This window comes from Lepidochelys kempii, chromosome 23, assembly GCF_965140285.1.
Source record: "Lepidochelys kempii isolate rLepKem1 chromosome 23, rLepKem1.hap1, whole genome shotgun sequence".
Classification (NCBI taxonomy): domain Eukaryota; kingdom Metazoa; phylum Chordata; order Testudines; family Cheloniidae; genus Lepidochelys; species Lepidochelys kempii.
The window spans coordinates 4,677,670-4,703,049 of record NC_136402.1 but is presented as its reverse complement, the minus strand read 5'-3'; the positions used below and the strand labels follow the sequence as shown (position 1 = coordinate 4,703,049).

General features: G+C 52.6%; 1 protein-coding gene across 1 annotated transcript in view; it reads left to right on the top strand.

Moving 5' to 3' along the window:
- Positions 1-407: 407 nt before the first annotated feature.
- The window catches only part of NPAS1 (neuronal PAS domain protein 1), a 73,501-nt gene continuing 48,528 nt past the window's right edge, over positions 408-25,380 (top strand). Inside the window, exons 1-2 of the mRNA XM_073321710.2 lie at positions 408-605; positions 23,877-23,950. Of these exons, the coding sequence (XP_073177811.1) occupies positions 446-605; positions 23,877-23,950 (234 nt within the window). The 5' untranslated portion in view covers positions 408-445. The remainder of the gene's footprint in view (positions 606-23,876; positions 23,951-25,380) is intronic.

The following is a 25,380-nucleotide window of genomic DNA, read 5'->3' as shown; positions in this document are numbered from 1 at the left end:
TGCCGATTTAGCTCCTCTACCCCTCCGCACACATCCTGGAAGGCACAGCCCCTTTCCCATGTTCCGGCTACTGAGCACCAAGCAGTCTGGGCCCTTCCGAAAAATCGGGGGGAAAAAATTCATTGTGTCTGCACCCACAATGGAAAATGTTCCGAAGCAGCATTGCATTGAGGGGGCAGGCTGGGTGGCTGCACGTGAGGTGGGCGGGGGCTTGGGAGGCGGGGGCCCTGTCTGGTGGCTGCGGGGGGACCAGTGTTGCCTGGTTGAGTTGGGAAGATGGTGGGTGGGGAGCAGCCCCCCACCCACAAACCCTCGTGCTCTCTAACCCCGGTCTGTGTGTGCTCCCCCTCCCCGCAGTCTGCAGGCCCTGCGGAAGGAGAAGTCCCGCAATGCCGCCCGCTCCCGGCGCGGCAAGGAGAACTTCGAGTTCTACGAGCTGGCCAAGATGCTGCCCCTGCCCGGCGCCATCACCAGCCAGCTGGACAAAGCCTCCATCGTCCGCCTCACCATCAGTTACCTCAAGATGCGCGACTTCGCCAGCCACGGTGAGCCCCCGTGGGGGCTGCGGGCCGAAGGGAGCCCCCCGCCCGGCCCTGCCGGCAAAGGTAAGAGCCAAAAGCCGGGGGGGAAGCAGAAGGAATCAGGGCTCCCCTCACTGCATCCACCTGCAAGAACCCCCCCTTAGTGGTCAATGCTGGAAAAAAAAAAATAACCCATGGGTCATGAAGCAAAGAAGGATTATACTCCATTTACTGTCTCGTCTATCTAGGGAGGTATTTACACTGACCCCCCCATCACCATGGTATCTGACGCCCACACAACCCCCCGTGGGGCAAGGCAGGGCTGTTGACCTAGCATGACCAACCCTAAAGGTGTGAAAATCACAGCTCGGACCTCAAAACTTCATGAGATTAGCCAGCTCCGAGCACATGAGATTATTAATATTATCTTTCAAAATAATAATGAGGGGTTTCTTGTCTGTCTTTTGTTTAACACCCTCTGCCCATCCCCTGGTGCACTGGTGACCATTACTGGTGCCAGGGCTCACTCTTTTATTAAGCTGATTCTCAGGCCCTGCTGCAGAAGTTCTCCCCCGCACATCTGCCCCTCAATCAGTTGGGCCTCTCCCCGCCCCATCGGCTCTGCCCCATATTTGTAATGAGGGAAGTGAGGTGATTAAGGATCTGGGCCTACGTCGACTCATCCGAGGCCGTACAAGAAGGAGGAATTGAATCCAGGGCTTGGCTAGCGCCCCAGCTGTGGCCATTCTTCCCCTCGGCTTTCTGCCCCAGAGAGCTTATAAACTAAATAGACAAGACCGGCCACGGCCAGGAGGGGAAACCAGAGGCCCAGGTTTGCCCATAGTCAGACAGCAAGTCCACTGTCGAGCCAGCAATAGAATCCAGATCTCAGTCTGGTGCCCTAGTCGCTGGCTCTGAAATATTACCCTAGAAGAGTCCCTTCATTAGCTGCTAGCAGCAGTAGACTCTTATCCTGCGTGTGGACCAGCCACAGCAAATTTGGCCAGCTCCTGGGGGTTCCTGATGTGTGCCCAGTGAGGGCATTGTGACTCCTCCATTCCCCCCCTACTCTCCCAGCTCTCCCTGCCCTTGTCCTTTCGAAGGGGCATCGGCTGCTCCATTCCGACACATGTGTGCACTCCCTCACACCCAGAGCACACAGAAAATAGCATTGATTAGCCATGCAATAAATCACCATTTAAATAATGCAGCTTCCAAGTGTGTAATTAAGCAAATTAACTGCCTTGGAAGAATACAGGCTTCCAGCGATTTCTGATTACTGTCATTACCCGCGGGGTAGTTATCAGGCAAATAACATGTGTTCCCTGAAATAGGGATAAACATCTGCCTATTGTTCCAGGGGAGCTGGGGAGACCAGCCCCTTGCTGTCCATCCCCCCCGCACCACCACCCCCGGGACATTCACGCGTAGACGGATTCCGACACACAGCCGGCTTAGTTTGCGTCTCCTTTGGCGCGCGGAGCCAAAATCTGTTGGCAGAGGAATTATGATAATGACGAGCTTGGCAAGAGGATGCCTGAGAACTCGATCTGCTTTTGATATCATTGCAGCTGGATCTTAGGCAGGGGGGGAAAGGAGGTGCCATGATGGGGAGCGGGGCCTAGGGGTTGTGAGTGGGGGGATCAGGATTCCTGGCTTCTGTTTCTGGGAGTTTAGGGGCTAGAGCCAGGGGATGGGGAGGACTAGGATGCCTGGGTTCTTTTGCTGTATTTGGGAGGGAAGTATGATGGAGGAGTGTAGCAGGGTGGTCACCCGCTCCTGCCCTGAAGGGCTTGAAATCAGCCCTGGGGTGGGACTGTGGCTGGGAGCAAGCAGTTCCCGGGCTGACTGGGGGAAGCAGGCTCAGCGGGGGCCACGCCCCACGGCCTTATCAGAGAGCCGTGGGCCAGGAACACAGAGTCTCCTCTAGCCGTGGAGGGAGATGGGCCTGGCTGCTGGGGAGCATACCAGAGTACTTCTGAGGTGGCGCTGGGCTGGGGGAAGGCCAAGGTTGCTGGGGAGCTCTGGCCTGGAAACCCCCCAGGCTGCAGGCCTAGTGGAAAGCCAGAAAGGGTCTTAGGGTTGCAGGGGACAGCCCACGGGTAGGCAGAAGCAGCAGGTCCAAACCCCCCTTGCCAGTGATGATTGGCTTATACGCTGCAGTCCGCCCCAGTGTGCGGGGGCTCAGTGGTGACTGGCAGTAGCCAAAGACTGAGGCGAGGTGGGGATAGTGGGTGGGGGTTCCCCGGGGAGGGGAGACCCAGAGACTGGGGGGGTACTTGCCGGGGGCAGCACCCTGGGTAAAAGGGGCACCGGTGTCCGGGAGGGACGCAGGGGCCAGCGGCAAGCAGGACACCGGCCTGTAGAGGGCGCTCCGGAGGCTGGAAAAGCTAATTCCCTGAGAGATCAGCAGGAGGCGCCGCAGGGGTGAGTCCCGCCCCGTGACAAGGGGTTAGAGTGTGGGGAGGAGGAGTCAGGACTCCTGGGTTCTGTTTCTGGGAGGGCAGTATGGTTTAGGGGTTAGAGCCAGGGGGTAGGGAGGAGTATGAGTCAGGATCGCTGGGAGAGGGGGTGTGAGCAAGGGTTTAGAGAAGGGTGGGGGCCTGGGAACCAGGACTCCTGGGTTCTAGTCTCAATTCTGACACTGCATGACCTTGGACAAGGTTACGCTAGCTCTAAAGTGAGGATCCTAACCTGTCTCTTGGCTTCCACCTGCAAAGCACGCCAGGTGCCAAGCGATAACTGCAAAGCTTTTCCTGCAGGCTATTATTTAGGGGGTAAGCCTATATTTGAGCCCTTTCTTGCCTCAAAAGTGCCCTGCGTGTTATGACTGGACCCCCACCTTTGCGGTAGGAAATACCCTCGCACATTCAAATATCCTGGTGAACGTTACTTTGAAAACAACAAACAAAATAATCCCAATTTCCTGACACCGTGTGAGCTGGGGAGCAGATCGGAGCGCTGTCGTTATTCCTGATAGATAATCCTGAGGCACGGGGTCACACAATGAGTGGGGGTTAGAACCCAGGAGTCCTGACTCTGAGCAGCGCTTGTTCCATTAGAATACAGGTGACCTAGGGGTCGAGTCATGCTGATGCACCGTTCTGGTACCCAAACTTCCTTTTGTTGGACTGGCACACTGGTGTGGCTCTGTACAGTTATAATCCTTATACAGCACCTTTCATCCATGGATTTCAAAGCCTTCTTTGAAGGCAGTGTTTTGGCTCTAATGTTTGGGGAAACTGAGGCACACAGGATGCGACCACAGCCAGCTGGGAATCTTTCAGCTAAAACACATTTTTGTCAGAAAATACCGGTTGGTCAAAAGGGAACATTTCCTCAGGAAATTTTAGACAGACTTTTCACCGGGGGGGGGGATTTCCAAATCATCCGTGTTTTGTTTTGACATATTTTCAGAATGATTTTCTGATTTTTCTGCTTTTCTAGTTCATAACTACTTTTTGTTTAGACAGTTCAGCAAAATCAGAATAATTTTTATTTTTTTAATGCCTGAAATCAAAAGGAAACATTTCAATTGACCCCAACTCAAATATTTTTTTTTATTTTATTTTTCGGTTCGTGAAAATTTTTGAGGTTTCGACTTTTCTTCCTGATGTGGGACGGGAAAACCTTTTGATATCTCACCACCAACTCTAGGAGAGATTTTAGCCTGGCAGAGATGGGAATAGGACCCCATCCTGACTCTCAGGCCAGCAACCCGCCCACTAGGCAACACTGCCTTAAAATGCTCCTTTACTGCTCTCAGTCCATCTCTGAGCCTGTGCAGAGAGGGCAGGCAGTTGCTGCTGCTTCCCACATTCCACCGGCTGGGGTAGGGGAGTTATTCCTGATCCCTTTTGGGGTTGCCGTAACAGCATCACCTGGGTTCTTGACGCTTGTATCCTCAAAGATGAGGAGGGAAACTCAGCTGCCCTTAGTGGGACTAGGGGAGACGGCTGATAGAAATCATGGTTCTAGGTCATCAAAGGTGTTTAGCTACTGAAGGGAGTCAGGCAAGTAAATACCATGCAGGATCTGGGCCCTTGTCACCGCTCCCGGATGTAGCGATGTCTCTGTGTTTGAGTGAGAGATCCACAAGGGTTATAACATAACTCCGCATCTCTCCTGCTTCCCACACCTGCCTGGGCTCAATTTCCTTCCTCCTACAGGCACCGAATCATTTCACAGGACCCTGGATTTGGCAATTGCTCTGGTCCTAAAGTAATGCATCCCCCTCCCCATTCTCAAATAAAGCTGTTGACCTGAACCATTTCTAGTGCTAATTAGCATCTTTGACCCGGGGCCAATTTCCTAATCAATTGCATTAGTGAAATTAGCAGCATTTATGCTGACAGCAAAAGTCTTCCAGGCTTAACCAGGGAAAATATTAAGGTCACATTGATTAATAATCAGCAGTTTATTAAACATCTGCAGAGAGCCCAATTGCTCAAATTGCTCCTAATTTGACAGCAAAGGCAGTCTGATTTCCCTGAGTCATCCAGCCACCCAAAGCTGAACTGAATTCTGGAAAGAAAAATCCAGCAAGATGCTGCCAGTTTTGGGGATGGATCTCTGAGGTTTGAAAAGGGGCCTGCTGGCTCCAAGACCAACTTCTGTTGTTTTGGTGGGTGCTGGGAGTCAGGGCTCTGGGGCTCTGCTCTGACATCTGGGAGGGGAGTAGGGTCTAGTGGGTTTAGAGCAGTGGGGGCCTTGGTGTCGGGATTGCAGGGTTCTGATCTCAGATCTGGGAGAGGGTGGAGAGGTGTCCTTTGCTTTAACCACTAGATGAGGAGTCAGATTTCACGGGCCAAGATTTTCAGACCTGGCTAGAGATTTTGAGAAGATGCTTTTAAAAGTGTGGGGGGGGGGGCTGATTTTCAGAAAATGCTAATCACTCGCCCTCTGAAAATCAGCCCCTTCTAGGTACACAGCTTGAGACCCCTTAAAAGCAAGGCCCCCAAAATGATTAGTCACTTTGGAAAGCATTGGCCTGTGGGTAAAACATGACTGGCTCTTGTCTGTGCATGCACCGATGCCCTCTGCTGCATGGGATCAGAACTGCTCACCTGTGTGTCATAGACCCCCTATACTCCTAACAGCTAATGGTAATTCTCTTTTAGTTGAAGTGGCAGGGTCTGGGCTTCTGAAGCAGTGAGGTCTGAGTGCTAGTTCAGCCTTGACATTCTGAGTGGTCACGGTGTACTTAGCATGGTGACTTGCATGTACTTGTAAAACACGAATGGTCTGCTGAAATGCAGCGATGCAGAGAGGTCTGTGTTGTACTGTTTAGCAGAAGAGTGTGAATAATTTATTTATTGAAAGTGGCTGAGGAGGTGGTAGGAAAACAGCCCCCATCACCTCACCACAGCATCTGAGCACCTCTCATTCTTCAACCTCACAGCGCCTCTGGGAGGCAGGGCAGAGCTATTATCCCAATGTACAGATGGGGAAACTGAGGCACGGAGAGGCAAAGTGACTTATCCAAGGTCACACGAGCAATCTGTGATGGAGTAGGAGATTGAATGCATTTTATTTGTGCTGAGTTAGGAACATGTGAACTACCAGGCTGGATCAGAGCTGCGGCCCATCTAGCCTGGTTTCTCGTCTCGGACAGTGGTCTGTGCCAGATGCTTCAGAGGAAGGGGTATGAACCCCAGAATTGCAGATTTTGGATAAAGCTGCCCCCACGTTTCTAGATCTAAGACCGGAAGGGACTGCTGTGATCATCTGGTCTGACCCCTGCATAACCCAGGCCAGAGAACTTCCCCACAATAATTCCTAAAGCTGATCCTTTAGAAACACATCCCACCTTGAATTAAAAATTGCTAGTGATGGAGAATCCTGGGTAAATGTTTCCAGTGATTAATTACTCTCACTGTTAAAAATTTACTCCTTCCCAAGGATCGTGGTGGATTCTCCATCCCTGGCGGTTTTTGAAATCAAGATGGGATGTGTTTATAAAAGAACGTGTTTAGTTCAACCAAGAATTAATTTCTGGGACGGATGACAGTAGCTAGAGCAATGAGGCACTGGGAGTCAGGACTCCTGAGTCCTATGCAATCTCTGGGGGAGATTAGAGTTGGGTGGCATGGTTCTATCCCTGGCTCTGGGAGGGGAGTGTAGTCTAATGGTTAGAGCAGACTGGGAACCAGGTTCCAGAAGGGCAGGGAGAGATCAAATCTAAGCATCCCCCCGTTTGTGGTCTGACTTGGAGCCCACCATCAGCTGTGCTAAATTTCCTCCAGCCTTGTAGCAGAACGAACGAGCATTGGGCTGCAAAGGGTTAATGCAGGCATATGGAATTTGTCGAGGAGTGATGGCGAGTTGGGGGGAGGCCACAGTGACCGAATTCTTCACTTTAACGATGTTATTGTGCATGAGAAGGAAGCCGGGGGGACAGTGGAGTGGCGTATGGGCTACACATCTGTGAATCTTCTTTTCAATCAGAGCAATGGGATAATTGGCCAGGCAGGGTTTGCACGGTGGGATTCCTGTGCAGCCAAGGAGCAGAGAGCTGGGTGCGGATTCACCAGTGCGTCCCCTGGCGGGTGGGGAGCAGCTGGATTGGCTTTCGGGCTGGGATTCTCCCAAAGCAGCCCTTCTTCTAGACGGAGGTCTCGCTGCTCCCTGCTGGAAGGCATTTGCCGCTGGGGTAGAGCGTGGAAGGCAAGGAGCTGTTTTTAACAGCTGGGCACGTGGCAATTTAGGACAAGGAGGACTGTCTGGGAGAGAAACAGGGAGGCAGAACTGCCCTTTGGGCATGATCCTGGGGCTCTTGCAAATGGACTCTGGGCCTTGGTTTTATACCTGATCCCAAAGACAGCATCTTTGGCTACCCAGACCCATGCTGCAGCATTGGAGTCAGTGCTGGCTGCCAGGGGAGAGCGCTCCCTCCTGAGCCCCCATCTGGCAGTACAGTGTCCCCTAGGGCTGCACTGGGACATTGGGGTCAGCTCTGACTGCAACGGGGGAGCACCCCCTGCTGCGCCCACTCCCTCCAGCACAGTGCCCCCTAGGGCTGCAACGGAGAATTGAGTCTGCTGCGAGGGGAGAGCGCCCCCTGCTGAGCCCTCACCCCTCTGCTGGTAGCACAGCGCCCCTAGCTCCATACTGGGGCTCTGGGGTCAGCGCTGGCTTGGAAAAGAAAGTGGATTCTATTGGATCACTTGCCCTGCTCCCTGTGTTTTAACTTGGATGTCTCCCCACTAAGAACTTGCCAACTTCATAGTGTGACGGGTGTATGAGAGATAAGATGGTTGGCGGAGGGTGGGCACTGGCGTGAGTTGGCTACAGCAGCTGACAAGAGCTGGTGTCACGCTACAGAAAGTCGATCCGCACCCCATGGTGGGGGGAAAGATAGCTGGATCTTCAACCCTGGGAAGGGGGGTTGCGTGCAGGAGACCTACAAAGGGCTCACGGGCTTGGTGACTGGAAGGGCCTGTGCATTCAGTGACCTCAACGCTTTGAGCAGAGCTGGGCAAATAACGACAGAAGAGAGTTTGGAATCAAAGCCCCGAGTTTGGCTTGCCATGAATCTTGGGGGTTCAGCCAGAACCCCCTCCCCTCTGCCCCACACACACACTCCCAGAGCTTAGAGCAGAGAAGTGGTCACAGCTGGTGAGCCTGGACAGCAATCTAAATTTGCCCCCAAGAGTTTCATTTGGGTGGACCAGTCCTTGAGGAAGGGAAGGGAGCGTGAAGACAGTCGGATGATGCCTTGGCAAAGCAGGAGAGGATGCTAAGGCATGACGGTTCAATTCATCTCTCCAGAGCCTGATTCAAAGGCCCCTTTCAGCACTCTGGCCTTGTTACTGGGACCTTAAAGCGGCCATAAATGACACTCACCCCACAGTGTAAATGATAATCAGCCCTGTAGAGGCTAAGGCAGAAGGGACCATTCTGATCACGTAGTCTGACCTGCGTAACCCAGTGATCCCTGCATCCAGCCCAGACCTTCTGCTCTCGCTGGAAAGACGCCGAGTGATGGACCAGCCACGCCAACCCTGGGGCATTTGTTCCAATGATTACTCCCCTGCCCCGTTAAAAATGTTCACCCCTGTTTCCAGTCTGCATTTGGCCAGCTTCAACCCCCATTCATGAGTTCTTCTTCTGCCTTTGTCCGCTCAATTAAGAGCCCTCTGTTGTCAGAAATCTCCGGGCGTAGGTGCTTGTAACCCGCAATCAAGTTGCCTTCTCTTGAATAAACTAACCAGGCCAAGTTTCCTGAGGCAGATTTTGTGGTCCTCTTGCCTATGGAGCCGGGAGGCGTGATCCTCGTGCTCTGAATGCACGGCTGGCTGAGTGGATCGAAGCATTCAATGGATAAAAATATCTCGTATTGTTCAGCAGACACCAGCTCTTCTTCAGCCAACAGCTGCACCCTGAATAGGGGGCTGGCTGGCTCAGGAGATTGGCGGCAACATGGGGAGGGGCCCAGCTAGTTTGCAACAGGGTCAGTCTGTTGCTGAGAGCTGTGGCTGTTTTGGTGGCCTGAGTGAAGTGAATTTGAGGGGGTTCTCAGCAGGACAGTGAAGTCTGCCACCGTGGTTGGCATCAGCTGGCCCCCTTGTCCGGTAGAGTCAGCAGTGAAATTGTTAAGGACCAGGGTGTGGGCAGTCACACCTAGTGGATGGAGCCGGAGTCAGGCCTCATGGTGCCAGCAGGAGTCAGAGCCAGGGTGGCAGCTGGGAGTCAGGAACCAGGGGTCAGAGGCCTGGGTCAGAGCCAAAGTCAGGGATCAGAGCCGTGGGTCAGAACTGGGTTACCTGGAGTGAGCCATGACAGGCAAGGCTGAGTGAGGCGTGGGCAAATGCTTTGAGCAGCCTGCTGGTGCTGCTGATCTCAAGAGCGGGTCTGCTAGTCTCCTCAGCCAGTCGGGCTGCTGGGCCAGCCAGGCGGCTGAAATGGGGCCAGCCACGCTCATGAGACTGCCAGGTGTTAAGTGAGCAGGTAAGCAGGCCAGCTGTGGGTCCTTAGTCTGGACAGAAACCCGGGATTAAAAGGGTCACAGAGCCGGGCCTGCATTCTCGCCCCTGCGGCCCAGCGTGCCATCTCCAAATCCCAATGAAATCAAAAGATGCTGGAACGCTGCCGCCCATATGCTGGATCCGCTCTATGAATACGTCAATTTTAAGGCTATTGAAGGGATCATTAGATTGTCTCGTCTGACCTCCGGCATAACACAAGCCACAGAGTTTCACCCAGTGAAGTTTGCAGTGAGCCCAGTAGCTTGGGTCGGACTAAAGCATATTCCAGAAAGGCAGCTGGTCTGGATCTGGAGCCATCAAGAGACAGAGAACCCCCCCACTTCCCTTGGGTGTTAGTTCCTATGGATAACCATCCTCACTGTTAAAATTAGGGGTCTTTTTTCTAGTTTGAATTTGCCTGGCTTTAGCTTCCAGCCATTGGTTCTTGCTCTGCCTTTCTCTGCTAGATTGTAGATCCCATGAGTACCTGGGATTCGTTCCCTATGAAGCTACCGAGACACTATAATCAAGTTGCCTTTGGATCCTCTTGTTGTTTTGAGCTCTGTCCCTCCCTGGCATTTTTCCACAGCCTTTTAAAAACGTGGACACCAGAACTGGATTCCAGCATTGGTCTTACCCATGCCACAGACAGAGGGACGGGTGGATCTGGCGGCTTTTTACAAGCCCCGAACTCTGCTTTGAAGGAGAAGCGACCTGCTTCATCGGCAGCCCAAGACAGGGTCCAATCTGTGATACCCCAGGTGGGGAGTTCAGGCTTGTGAGACCTGGGGTTTATTTCCAGCTCTGCCACTGAGATGCTGACCTTTGGCAAGTCACTTCACTGCCCCAGGCTTCAGTTTCCCTGTCTATAAAATGGGGATAATGTTGCTGGCCTCCTTTGTAAAGTGCTTTGAGATCTGCTAGTGAAAAGAGCACTATAAGAGCTTGGGGTTATCCTCTGTGTTTAGGGGGCTCAGGTACTGTACTGATCCGTAGGACAGACCCTGCATAGAAGGGCTTTCAGTGGAAACAGACAGACAGGAGCAGGGGTAGTGAATGGGATTCAGCGTACAAGGAAAGTGATCAGGGTTTGCATTTGCCATATCTTCATACCAACATGTACACACCTCCCCAGCAATCCGTTGGTTAATTTGAAGGTAGAAGTGGCATTATTATTATGTATTTGTATTATGGTTGCATTTAGGAGCCCCACTCATGAACCCCACTGTGTCAGGTGCTATACATTTTTGTTGCTATTAGGTATATTATGGTAGCACCTAGGAGCCCAGTCATGGACCAAGCCCCCATTATGCTAGATGCTGTGCATTTTTATTGCTATTAGGTGTATTATGGCAGCACTTAGGAACCCCAGTTATGGCCCAGGACCCATTCTGCTGGAAGGCACTGGATATTTTTTATTGCTATTAGATGTATTACGGTAGCACCTAGACATTGCAGTCATCATGGCCCAGGGCCCCATTGTGCTAGGTGCTGTACATTTTATTTCTATTAGGTGTATTATAGTAGCACCTATGTGCTGCATCATGGAGCAGGACCCCCCCGTGCTGGGCTTTGGACAGACACATAATGTAACGAAAAGCCTAGTCCCAAGCCACCCTGAGGCTCTTGAAGCAGAAGCTGTGATTTTTAGGGACTCACCAACTCCTGCAGCTGGGGGCTGAAAAACAAAAAAAACAACCCCCCCCACCAAATACCATGGTTCAAATCAGGCGAGTTGCGGAGTTGATGACCTGTCCTGGTGTATGATTAATTTTCTATGTACGAGGTTTGGTCCGTCTGTCTGTTTCACTGGACCACCAGCCCGTTCAGAGACCATCAGAACTCACGGTGTGATGGTAAAGCTGCAGGCTCTGAGTATCTGGGGCTGGCGTCCCGTGCCCAAGATTCAGAAATTTCCACTTCAAAGTGGGGTCAAAGGCGGGGAGAGGTGTGTTGGTGGCTTGGTGCCCCCGGAGGGGTCCAGAGAGCTTGTTGGAACACGGGCAGCGAGAACTGAGCCCTGCCTCTTTCATGCTGAGTAGAATATCCTGCTCAATTATTCAGCAGTGCTGGCTTGAAAAGGAAGGAGTCTTTTTGTGAAGGTGGCGGGGGGAGGGAGGAAGTGAGGTGCCTTTTAAAGAGAAGTCTCAGCTCAGGAGAGAGCGTGTTGGGCATGTACATGTGCTTGGGCTTTTCTAGTTTCCTAGAGATTGGGGCTGGGGTGAAACCAACAAAGCAAACCAACTTTAAAGCCCAAACCCCAAATTCTATGTCGGGGGAGGGCAAGCTCAAAAAGGGAAGCTGAGAGCCTCCCCTTAGGGAAAATCTGTCTCAGTCTTGGTATCTTTTTATTTTCAAAAGCTATGCTCTTCTAGCTCCACCACCAGATATGGGCTGGATGCAGGACCACCTGTGGGGGAGGGAGGCTCTCTGGCATGGGTTATGTAGGTCAGACTTTGGGTTTGTCTAGATGAAGAGTTGGTGCCCGGCAAGCTGGGGCGTGACTCTACAGCTAACTAGCCTGCTGCACGCTCCGTCTGGGTGGACCCCGCTACGGCACACTAAAATTTCTGTAGTGTGCAATGCCGTACTCCTGTGTCAAAGCAGAATAGATCAAAGCACACCAGACAACTTTTTGTGCGCAGCGGAGTCCCATCCAAGTTTGATCCAACTCCTCGTCTTGACAAGCCCTAAGAGCTGGTTGCATTCTTTTAGTGAAAACCCCAGATTTGGGGCACCGAAACATTTTGTCAATGCGTGTTGGTTTCGCTGAATGTGGCGTGTTGAAAAGTATTCCGAAACAGGGCAAATGTTTTGGGTTTTCGGTTCAAAATGACTTTTTGTTTGGAAATTTCCTTCCAATTTTTTTTTTTTTAAACTGAGTGTTTTGTTTCGGGTTGAAGAGAATGTTTCTTTCAGTCAGAAATGATTTTTTTGGAATGGCCAAGGAACCGAAAAATTCACGATGAGCCCAGCACCGTCTGGCTGGGTGACCGGCCTGGGGCCTTCTTCTAAGCATCCCTTCTGGCGAGGGGAATCTCCTTGTGATCTGTGTTATGGTAGTACCCAGAGGGCACTGCTCCCTGCCCCTGGCTATGTTGACGGAGTAAGGTTTAGTATCATTTTGGTAGTGACCGAAACATAGCTCTTTGCCTTCCCTTGGTTGAGTTGCTCCACTGATTTGGTTTTACAGCCCAGTCTTTCCTGCCTGTGACCTCTGCTTCCCCTCCTCACCTCAGTAGCATTTAGAGGGGGAAACCGAGGCATGGAACGGTGGTGCTGTGATTTCACTGTTTTGTGTTTTGCCCAAGGTCACACTAAGTTAGCAGAAGAGTTGGGGATAGAACCCATGATGTCTTGAGTCCCAGCCACCCCTGTGCTAACCACTAGACACTGCTCCTCTCCCAGAGCTGGGATAGAACCCAGGAGTCCTGACCCCAGTCTGCACTGCTTATATTATTAGGCATCACTCCCTTCCAAGATCCAGGAGCCTGACTCTGAGCCCCCCATCTCCAACCACTAGACACCACTCCCTTCTTAGAACTGGGAATAGAACCCAGGTGTCCTAGCTCGCAAATCCCCTGCTCTAACCACCCCTCCGCTCCCAGAGCTGGTTAGAGAACCCAGAAGTCCGAACATCCCTTCGCCTGCTCTAACTGGGGTCTGAGACTGGGGCAGTGACTGGTCAGACGAGGACAGGACCGGCCCCAGCTCAGACCTGGCAGCGGCTCCCTTCTGGCTCTCTTCCCCTGCCACAGCACAGAACTTCACCAAGGAATTCATTCTAATCTCAGCGATTAAACCCCTCGTTAGCCAGAGGGCCAGACATCCAGATCCTTGCACAGCCAAGGGCAGAGATCGCTGTTGGAACTCGGCCTCGTTAGCTTGATCTCCCCACCCCACCCTGTCCCCTCGTTGGTCCAGTTTCTCTGGGCGCTGTACATCCAGCTGACAGAATTAACCCTAGGGCTGCTGGCTGTGATGCACAAGGCGGGCTCGGAGCTGGGGTGACACGAGCCCTTTCCTTGGCCACTGTAGAGCAGGGACCAAAGCCAGACTGGGCCATGGAGACTGAGCGCCTTCCCTTGGCAGGGGGAGGTGTCGGGGGAAGGTGGCCCTGCCTTAACTTCCCATGGGGCAGCCCAGAGTGCAGGGGGCTGCTGTGGGGGGCGGGGACGGTGTCCAGCCCACACTGCCAGAGGAACGGTCACGGATTTACAGGCTCTGTGCTATACCCCACCTTCAAACAGCCACTGGGGGGAAACCCCAAGGACCCACACAAGGGCAGGCCACGTGCTCTCGGTGACTCTGAGCCTTCGGGCTCCAATGCGCCCTTTTCTCACAGGGACCCGACTCCATCTTAGTTCAGCCTCCTATGGTGACTTCACCATCCCAGGATCCCCCTCAGAATTCCCAGCTAGGGGGAGCTGCCCGCTTTCCAGCCCCATGACATAAAAGGGGCCAGAGCCCAGCGCTGAATCCAGGCCCAGGATCGGAGGATGTACGTTCCAAGCCCTTACCTTCCAGCGGGGTAGGGCGGGGAGCCAGCAGTGCTGTCGGGCGAGTCCCCACGGCAGGGAAGGGGAAGCTGGGTATATTTATCCCCTCAAAGACCTGAATCCAGCGGGCAGACTGGATTGCAAGTGCAGGGGGGCATGCTCCCCAAACCTCCCCACTCTCCCCCTCCCCCCGCAATGGCTTGTGCTGAAGGCTGCTCCCCTCTGACGCCCAGGGCCTGATTCTCCTGCTTCACCAGCGCCAAGCGGTCATGCAAGACGACTGCACCGATCCGCTCCTCCCTTTGTGTTTCGGCAGTGTGAGGCCCTGACCCCAGGCCTCATGCATTTCACGCTAACTTTGCACGCCGGTGCAAGGGATCGCACTAGGGGCTTAGGCGGCAGTGAAGGATCATGCCCTAATGGTGGCTAGAAATCGAGGCCATGGCTAAATCGGTGGGGTGGCAACTGGGCTAAAGCAGTGACACCCTCCTGCTCGGGAAGAGAGAGGGCTGCAGGGTCTGGCATAGGCGCTGCCCAGAATTAAAGGGCTGGCACTTGGCAACACGGGGCCCTGGGGCTGGAACCTGGCGGGTGAACGTCAGCCAGGATGTTCTGATGCAAACAGCTGCTGGCTGAACTCCTCCTACCTGGGGTCCGCTACCTCCAGAAACCACCAGCCCGGAGGCCATGGGCTGGGTGAGCCATGGAATGGGAATGCCCCCATCAGACCTGGAAGCGTGGGGGGGAGCTCGCCCTCTTGCTATGCTGGTTGTGCCCAGTCTTCCGGGCCACCCACCGCTCCCTCCTGCTGGCGTCTCTACTCTGGTGCTCAATAGGAGGGGTACTTGCCAGCGCTCCGTGATCCAGTGACAGACAAGCCCCCCAGGTCCTGGCAGGCACCGGGCTGTTTGGGGCAACCCACGGGCCGTGTTTCTGTGTCAGGGCAGGAACTGGCCTCTCGCTCACCTGCCGTCCCGCCCTGTGGGAGGGGAGTATGACTGAGTGGTGAGAGCAGTGTGGGCTGGGAAGGGACAGGAAAGGAAGTGGGTGAAGAGAATGAGGCAGCGGGGGTTTGGGAAGGAAGGATGGGCTGGTATTTAAGGTGCTGGGCCGGCACTGGGGTTCAGTTCTTGTCTCTGCTACAGACTCCCTCTGTGACCTTTAGGCCTGTCACGTCACCAAGATTTTCTCAGGTGCCCAGTGCCTACCATCAGGGCCAGACTATCAACAGGGCTCTGCACCCAGTATGCCAAGTGCTTCCAAACATCTGTCCCGTGAGCGCTCTCTGCCTCAGTTTCCCCCTTGGTATGACAGGGCTTATGCCCCTACCGTTGCTTCCGGGGGGCTGTGATGAAGGGCTCGTTAATGACTGGGCAGTGTGCAGATATTAGAGGGGCAGGGAGCATATACAGGCACCTGGATAGAGAAAGAGGGGCTACCCTGCCAAGCGAGAGGCAGTGTGGGCTAGTGGTGAGGGGCCTGGCCTAGCCTAAAAGCCACCAGACCTGGGTTCTGTTCCCAGCTGTGCCAACTGGGCAAGTCACTTCCCCTCGTTGTGCCTCAGTTGTCTGCCCCTTTGTCTTTTGTGCCTTTTAGACTATAATGTACACTCTTTGGGGCAGAGACTGTCTGTCTATGAAGTTTGGGCCTCTAGGTGCTACCGTAATACACATAATAAGGGAGGACCTGCTGGCTGATGTGATCACATGGAGGCATTCCTGCCAGGCTGATGTCTTGCAGCATCTCCTGGGGCTGGGGCAGGTTATTTCTCCATTCAGGAGACGCTTAGTTCCTTAATGCTGCCAGAGTCTCCAAGGCCAAAGGGACCACTGTAATAATCTGTCTGACTGGCAAAGCAGGGAGCTCTGTCCTGGCAGGAGGCTGCCACAGAAGGGCTTGTTATTATGAGGCAGCTTCTAAAAATGCGTTGCAAACATTCTCTCATTCTCGCAGCCCCTGTTGCCCCAGGGGAAACTGAGGCACAAAGCCGTGACTTTGCAAAGGTCACAGAGCAAGTCAGGGACAGAGCTGCACACAGAACTTGGGAATCCTGACTCCCAGCCACCCACTGGACCACACTCTCTCTGAGAGCCGGAGGACTGAACCCAGGAATCCTGTCTCCCATCTCCATCCCAGGGATAGAAGCCAGGAGTCCTGACTCCCAGTCCCCTCTCCTATCCTTAGATCCCTTATGCTCCCAGAACCACAGAATAAGTCCTAAGGAGTTCTGACTGCACCCCCCGGCTCTAACCTCTCGACCCCACTTTCCTCCCAGAGCCATAGGACAAAACCCAGCATGAACTCCCAGCTCCATCCTAGCACCAGGAATAGAACCCAGGAGTCCTGACTCCCAGTATCCTTGCTCTAACCACCATCCTCCCAGAACCACAGCATAGAACCCAGGAGTCCGGATACCCTGAGATCAGTGACCCAGAGGCCCTGCTCTAACCACTACCTAGCACTCTCCTCTGCAACTTAAAGTTTCTGCTGAACGGAAATGGATGCTACAAACGTAGTATAAGACCTTGGCTCCCCTTTCCTCCCTCTGAACCTGTCCTAACAGACCAGGGAGCCGTTGAATCTGAGACGAACAGCAGAGGTTGTTATTAGGTGCTTTGTTACTTTAAGAGTTGGCAACTTTCAAAGTATTAGAAAAAGAAGAAGGTATTTTTCATATATATATGTCTCCCCCTCCTTCCCCCCTTCCCAACCTAGCAGCTTTCTAATTCCTACATTAAATGCTTTTAATTATAGGAGCATTCGGTCTGACCTGCGGGGTTATTTCAAGAGAGGCGAAATGAAGGAATTAAAGAAAATGACAGAGAAAATTGCGGCAATTAGTAGAGTTTGCATTGTTCGGCGTGTCTGTCAAGGGAGCTCTGTGTTTGTTAGTTACAAGTAAATTCATACAGATAACAGAGGGAGCGATTATAAATGCCATCTTAGCTGCTGCATGGTGCCGCAGCTATTTTATTATTATTATATATTTTTTTGTTTAATTCTTTGTAAAATAATATTTCTCCTCCAAAGTAGGGTCCTGGGAAGAAAAGACTTACTCTCTCTGCCCCCACCCCCTTCTCTCCTCCAGCCCTGCAGGGCATCTGTTAAGTGCTGGTCCTAGAGGTTAATTCCATGTCTGCTTCGAAACGGGAGCATTTTGCATGTGTGTAAATGACTGCGCAGTTAATCAAGGAGATCAGCTGCTTCCTGAGATGGTCTGGGCTAGTGGTTAGCGCTCTGGGTTCCTGGGTTCCATCCCCATGTCTGCCACTGTCTTAGGGTGGGCGTTTCGGTAGGAGAAAGTTGTGCTGCTTAAACGGTTACGGGTTTAGTCCTCCTTAGGACTGAACCCTTTGGGGTGGCTGTATCAGAGTGGCTATTTCTGTTCGGGTGGAGAATAGCTAGAGCAGGATAAGGCCATGTCTACACTACACTGCAATGTGGCTGGGTTGGCCAGGGGATCTGATGAGAAGAGATTTCTGAGCATCATAGCTGGGTTGGCAGAAGCCCCTAGTATGCTGGCAAAGCTGAGCTTTTACTGGTATAGAGCAGGGGGGCTGGGAGTCTGGACTCCTGGGTTCTATTCCCAGCTCTGGGAGGGGAGTGGTGTTTAGTGGATAGAGCGGCACGAGGGGCTGGAAGTCGGAACTCTTGGGTTCTTGTCATGGCTCTGGGAGGGGAGTGGGGTCTAGTACAGCTTGTCTAACTCTAGGGGGATGGAATAAGTTTTACCAGTAAAAGCTCAGTGTTGCTGGTGTAAACTGCATTCACACTAGGAGTCCTTTGCGGCTATAGTTTGACTGGGATGCTACACCAGTACAGCCTCCCAACAGGAGTTTTGGGGCAAGCAATTTCATTAGTTCTAAGGGAGCTGGACAAATTTCTGAGTGGGACGGTATGGTGGGGCTCTTGTGATTGTAGGGGGCAGGGCTCACTTCTACTTTATCTCTTATGTTCCTAAAGCGCATGCTTCAGGGCTCCAGCTGGCCACATGCAGGGGTCAGGAAGGGTTTTCCCCCCTTGCAATGCATTCTGGGAAACTTTCTTTTTATTGCCTTCCACTGAAGCATTGGAGATGGCCATGGCTGGAGATGGGATACTGGACGGGGTGGGCCAGGGCTCTGTGGTGGCACCAAGCGTTCTCTCTCTCTCGAGTGCTTGGCTGGCTGGTTCTTGCTCATTTGCTCCGGGTTGAACTGATCACCATGTGTGGGGTCGGGAAGGAATCCACCCGCCAGGTCAGATAGGCAGGGACCCTGAGGGGTTTTGCACCTTCCTCTGCAGTATGGGGTGCAGGTCTCTTCCCCCGATTACCTGGGTAGATCTCAGTTAACCATTTCCATGCCATGGCAGGGGGCCCTCGGTCCCTCCTGTTCTCTGCCTGTAACATGCAACAGTCTCGTCTCCTGTGGGCTGTGGTGGATTTTCGGTTGTTGGGGTTAGCATGTGGCTGCTGGGAGGGGTTGGCGGCCTGCGATGTACCGGTGGTCACACACACTAGGAGAGCTCTTGGTCTCTTCTGGCCTTGAACTCTATGAACAGAAGCCAGGTTTTCTGAATCCCAGTTTAGTGCACTGCAAATTTTATGGAACCCTCCACACGCCTCGCCCCTTTAGGGCTAACAAGGTGTGGGGAGAAGAGCCTTTCAGCCTGCCTCCAGCCATGCCCATTTGGGCCTTGAGATCCATGGGGCTGATTTTCCTGGGCCCCGGTCCTTTTCAAACTCACTGTCAGTCCCTTGCTGACTGCCCATGGCCGGTGTCTGCGCATGGTGAGACTTGGCTCTGGACAAGTGTCAGTTGCAAAGTCCTGCGGCTAGATATTAGGCACCTTATTTCGACTGTCAGCTCCTTGGGGCAGGGCCTGGCTTTTTGTTCTGTGTCTGTACAGCGCCTAGCGCATTAGGGGCCTGGTACAGGACTGGGGCTCCTCGGTGCTACCGTAATACTTCTAATAGCAATAAAAATGTACAACACCTGGCCCAATTGGGTCCTCCTCCATAACTGGGGATGCTACTATAATACATCTAATAGCAATGAAAATGTACAGCACCTGGCGCAATGGGGTACTGGTCAGTAACAGGTTCCCAGGCACTACTGTAATACTCCTAATATCATAAAAATGTACAGCTGCTAGCACAATATGGTCCTGGTCATTGACAGGTTCCTAGGTTCTACTGTAACACACCTAATAACAATAGAAATGTACAGCCCTGAGCACGTAGGGTCCTGGTCCATGAAGGCCAGCATAATGGAGTCCTGGGGCTCCTAGGTGGTACCATAATACACCTAATAGCAAAAAATATTTACCGTGGCTGGCACAATGAGGTCCAGGCCTAGGGTGACCAGATGTCCTGATTTTATAGGGACAGTCCCGATTTTGGGGGCTTTTTCTTATATAGGCACGTATTGCCCCCCGCCCCCGTCCCGATGTTTTACCCTTGCTGTCTGGTCACCCTGTCCAAGCCCATGATGGGCTCCTAGGCACAACCACAATACATATAATAAACCGTCACACTATTTAATCTGGACTGCTGGGTACCCTGCAGAATTGGTTTTGCAATGGCATAGGGAGGCAGTGTGGAGGAGCAGATAGAGTGCTGATGTGAGAGAGTTAGGTACTATTCCCAGCTCTGTCAGGGGCTTCTGGGTGACCTTGGGCGAGTTATTTCCTCGCTCTGTGTCTCACTTTTCCCTGCTGTAAAATGAGGAGAACAATACAGACGACAGCTGGGTGACGTTTTTCAGGTGAAAGGTTCATGGCCCAAAAATGCCGATTCAGCGACAACAAAATGTTCTGTGACTTTGTTCTGATTTTGATAAATTGTTGATTTAGGAAAAACAAAAAACTCCAAAAGACTCAAACTGGTTCATTTCACTGTTTTTTTTTTTCCCCCCAGTTTGCAAAAATTTCATATTTCAAAGTTTCCTTTGATTTGATTTGATTTTTTTTAACTAAAAAATAGTCAAATCAAAACAAGACAGTTTGATTTTGTCAGAACCAAATCTCTGATTTGACTCCAAAGAGGAGGGGTATTTTTTCAACTTTTCCATTTGCCAGACGTGTCTAGAAGTTTTGGTTTTGGTCCAACCCAAAACCATTTTTTTAGACTTTTCGGAATTGCCAATGAATCAAAAAATCTGTTATTCACCCAGCTCTGATATTGACCACCTTTGTAAAGTGCTTTCAGATCAAGCATCCACGTAGGAGAGGAAAGTGTTACTATTAAGTGATCATTTTGCATTTGTCTGGCACCTGTGGAGGATCTCAAAGCAATTTACAAACCGGAACTACCTTCCTGATCCCTGTAGGAAGTAGGGGAATTATTATTACAGATGGGGAAACTGAGGCACAAGGCAGGGGAGTGACTTGCTTCAGCGTCTCACAGCTGTTCCCTTGTGTTTTATAAAGCAGCACTGTCGTTCTGTGCTTAATTCTTTGAGGAGAGGAAAGATCCTCATATTAGCAAGAGTTTTACGGTAACAGAGGACAATGGGGAAATGAAAGTGTATGGGAAAGGGGTTTGGGGGTGAGGGTGGAGGTGATGCTTCCAGGTTTGGACAAAGGGCGCAGACAATGAGGCAGAAGGATACATGAAAGTTGGAGCAGCAGAGGAGAAGGTTCTTGCACCCACACCACATGGCTTATGGGACAGAGCCAGGGAGGGCAGGGAATAGAGCAGGTTGAAAAAAGAAAGCCAATTCCCCTTGAAATGTCAAAACTCTTTTCTTTTCAGACAGTTCAGAACAGACTCAATTTTGATTAGTTTTTAAAAATTTAGTGATTTCCGCCCCCTATAAATGCACAGATTTTTAAGACCAGAAAAGGACCACTGTGACCATTATCTAGTCTGACCTCCTGAATAACCCGGGCCAGAGACTCCTGCGCAGCTACTCCTGAGTTTGATTTCAGCCAATTTAGAAAGAGAAAGAAGGAAAGAGAGTGTGCGTCCCCCAGAGAGAAAGAGAGTGGAGGGGTGAGGGGAGATGGAGGAAAGGAAAAAAGAAAAGAAAGAAAATATATAAACAGGAAAGTGAACACACATCCAATTTTACTCTTAATGTTTTGGTTCCAGTTTCATTGAAAAAAATTGGGTTTTTTTTCCATGAAAAGGTCCAGTCCATCAGCGGGGCATAACGGGGTCAAGAGACATGTTTATCCCATGTGGGGAGACAGCTGAGAAAGGTGGTGAAGCAGGGAGCTGATCAGAAAATGGAATTTGCCTCCTGTGGGGAAATCTGACACTGGGAAACTCATTTTCGTCCTGAATTGGAACGAAGCGTTGAAATTTTGAGAATGGCACGTGGATTGAAAATTCCCAAAGAATTCATTCTTGGAAGCCTGCGAACGTTTCCTTTTCACAACCTCGAAGCGTTATTTTATAAATGTAAGGATAAGCTCTATAAAATATGATATTAAATATCATGTAGCAATATAACAAAATGAAGATTTCCACGGGCCATAGAAGTCGAAACCAAATGAATCAAAGCAAGAAAGTTGAACTGATTTATTTTAACGTTTTTTTCCCAGCAAAAATTTCATCAAAATCGACCCTTTTCGGATTCAACAAAACTGCGTTTTCTGACGGAAAACAGTTCTGGCAAAAAAAATTTTCGGCCAGCTCTTGGGGCAAACCCATGGGGAACCACTGCCTTCAACCTGGAGGCGGCCACCTTCCCTGTACCCGCAGCCGCCTCGCTCCATGTTGCCTTGAACAGTTCTGTTCCTGCCCCCCCCCCCCCAGCTCCTCCGTGGACCCCAGGAGCCAGGGATCTTTGCCTTCAGCTGCTGTGAGCCAGGGCTCTGTGTAGCAATGAGAAAAGCCTGAAAGAAAGGTTAAGCTCAGGTCCTGTGAACCTTTCAGGCTTTTGGGGGAGCTGTGAATGCAGAGCTGATAAGTATTCCACTGCCATCCGCCTGGAATGTTCAAAGGACAATGGCAAATTCTCTCCCTCTCCCCAGTCAGTGAGGTCTCTCTGGCTTGTGTGATGTGCAAATCCTCCTTCACCAAACCGTGTGTGTGTGTGTGGTTTAAGATGCAGGATGAGACCCTGGCTCTATAAGATCCCCCCGCCCCCCAAACCTCTAGGAAACGGACACTGCCTTATACATTTCACTGGACTTCAGGGAAACTTGTTCTCTGATCCCTGGTAGATACAATCCCTCCCTTCTTGCCCACCCCTTTATAAATCAGAATAACTCCATTGGAGTCAAGGGAGCTGATTCCCTTCGCCCTGATCCAGGTGTAAATCAGGAGTAACCGTGTTGGGGCTGACCCCGTAACACGGGTGAGAGTCGTTAGGCAACGACTTTGCTGCAGAGTTAACTCGAGTTATCTACAGAGTTGAGCCTAGCTCAGGTGAGAGCAGCTACCTGGCCAAAAAAACACAGCACAGAGGGGTTGTGTTAGCAGCTGGTGCGCTGAGCTAAGTGGAGATGTCACTTCTGACCCCCCCCTTGCCCTCCCCTGGCAGGGCAGCCAGCTTTAAAAACAGCACTGCCCTTGAGTGACCAGTGTCTTGTGTGTGGATGGCACTTGAGTTATAACTCGCATTAACTCTGCCTGGGGGAGATTGACGTTCACGGCGTGGACAATGCTTATTTCAGGCTATGTGCTCAGAGCTGTTACCCCGGCTGGGGAAGAACCCTCCCGCCCCCTTCGTTCATCTCATTTCTCCTTGCTTGAAGGGCTACAGCTTCCACGCTCCCAAGTGTTTTGGGCCTCCAGGTGGGCGGCGGAGGCGGAACATAAGTAACTCACTGTGACCCTGCCTTGGTTTCAGCAAGTTGCCTGGCCCCGAAGTGAGAACAGCTGAGACTCTGGGGGGCCCAGGAGACCCTGATTCTCCCCCCTGTCTCCAGCTGCAGCAGGGATGTCAGGCCGGAGGGTGGCTCAGGGGCTGTACTGCTGTCTACTTCCTCCCTGTCCTCATCCCAGCTCCTCGCCCTCCTCAGCTCATTGATCAGTCCCGCACCAGAGATTCCTGCTGTGCCCCACCCCCCATCCCCATCACGGTCTAGTCTCAGTCTGCATCCCCCCACCCCATCCTGCTCTACGCCCCCATGGCAGATCAGATCTAATGCAGCACTATCAGCCACTGGGGTATCGCTCAAAGCCAAGGATGGTTTGGAAAATTCCCACCGGGTGGCAGGTGGGATCTAGTGGTTAGAGCATGGGGGGGCTGAGAATCAGGACTCCTGGGTTCTATCCCCAGCTCTGGGAGGGAAGTGGTGTCGGGTGGTTAGAGCAGGGGGCCTGGGAGGCAGGACTCCTGGGTTCTATCCCTGGCTCTGGGAGGGGAGCGGGACCTAATGGTTGGAAGGGTGCTGGGAGTCAGCTCCTCGGGTTTATTCCCAGCACTGGGAGGGAGGCATGGGACTTAATGGTTAAAGCAGAGAATTGGGAGCCAGAGCTCCTGGGTTCTGTTCCAGCTTCTTCCCTTGACTCACTCGGTGCCTTAAGCAACTTCTGTACCGTGGTTTCCTCCATCCTTCACATGGGGGTTTACCTGCCAGCCCCCCGGCATGCATGCAAATCAGTCACGTTTACAAAATGCTTTGAGCTCCTCTGATTGCAGCTGCTAAAGACAGGCAAAGTTCTGTCACTGACTCACGAAGTCCCTGCGCTCCTGGGGAGTAAGGGACGTATTCTCTACCATCCCCATTTTACTGGGAAACTGAGGCACAGGGTGGGGTGGGGAGAGTGACTCAGCCAAGAGGAGGGAGCTGGAGGCTACTGGTTCCATCAGGCATGGAACTGGTGTGGCCCAGTCCCTCACGATCACACCCATAATGCCAGAGTACCCCCTGCAGCCTGCACCCACGGGCTAGGGGGAGAAGGCACCATACAGCAGGGGGCTGGCTCTGACCGCTTGCATTCCTCTCTGCAGGTCCCGGCAGGAGGAACATGGCAGCTCTGCTGACCAAGCTCTTTGAACAGCATCTGGGAGGACACATTTTGCAGGTGAGTCCCGGCTTCCCTGGTTAAAGGGGATGCAGAGCCCAACCTGGGGAGAGAGATGAATTGAGCATTGCCTGGCTAATAGGGAATGCGGCGGGGGGGGATGGGACAATGGTGTGTGTCTATCAGAAAGGGGGGCAAACCCCATGGCGGTTGGGGTGGTGCATAGTTGGGGTGGGGGGTCTAGGAGCTCAGGAAAACTCCCTGTCTCGCCAGAAGGGGTTAAAGCATCGGGGGGAGAACAGGGCCCCTCTTCTGTTAAAAGCGGAGTGCGCATCCCATCCCATTCTCTCCCCTCCCAGTTCCCTCTCCTCCTTGGCTGGCGAGAGACCCGATCCCCGTACGGGCCGTGGGGGGCAGAGAATAGCCACAGCTCAGTGTGCTCCAGCCATGCCCCCGATCCGCCCCAGGGGCACTGGATGTAACACAGAACCTGGTCCAGTTGCTCCCAATTTCCCCAGGCTATGGGCCTGAACCGATGCCCACTGAAGCCAATGGGACGCTTTCCATTCACTGGTTTGGGCCAGCCTGGCCTCTCTGTCTCCCCTGCCCACCCCAGGCCTAGGGAAGTGTGGCCTGTTTTGGCAGTAGGCTCTACAGATCACTCAGAGGAGGCAGGGGGGAGGTGGCGGGTTCACGGTCTCTGCTCCCGGTGCTGCCCTGCGGCTGCCCAGCCCCTTCCCTTGCAGCTCGGAGCCCTGACATTTCAGGGCAAGCGTGGCTGAGCTCGATGGATCAGGCTAATTATCGCTGGAGAGCTCTCATGACAGCGGCCTCCTGGCTGCTGCCTAATTGTCAGAAGTGGCATAAGGTAATATTTTAACCAGCCCTCTCCCCTTCCCCTCCGCCACCCACCCAGGTCAGTGACGGACACAGGGCAGAGGGCTGCCTGGAGCCCTGGCAAAGCAATTTTCCTGGGGTGGCTCTGTTGGGTCCTGATTCCCCGTCGCTTTGCTCCCCGGGGGGGCCCCATTCTGCATGGCCTGCTTTGTGTCGTGAATCATAGAATATCGGGTTTGGAAGGGACCTTAGGCAGTCATCTAGTCCAACCCCCTGCTCAAAGCAGGACCAATCCCCAATTTTTGCCCCAGATCCCTAAATGACCCCCTCAAGGATTGAACTCACAACCCTGGGTTTAGCAGGCCAATGCTCAAACCACTGAGCTATCCCTCCCCCCGGCATTCCCATCGGGTGGCCTTCAGCTCTCTCCGTGCACCAGTGTGGAATCAAGCCCAGCCTGCGCTGTGGCCCCCTCCAAATCCAAAGGGAATGGCCCATGCCTTTAACATGTCAGCCCCCATCGCCCCTTGCCCAGTGTCGGCTTTGAACTCCCAAGGTGTGCAGGATCAGGCTGGCCCAGTACTTGGGTTGGTGACAAGTCAGACAACCCCAAGGTACTGCGAACGGGGAGATGGTGCTTTTCCATCAGAGGC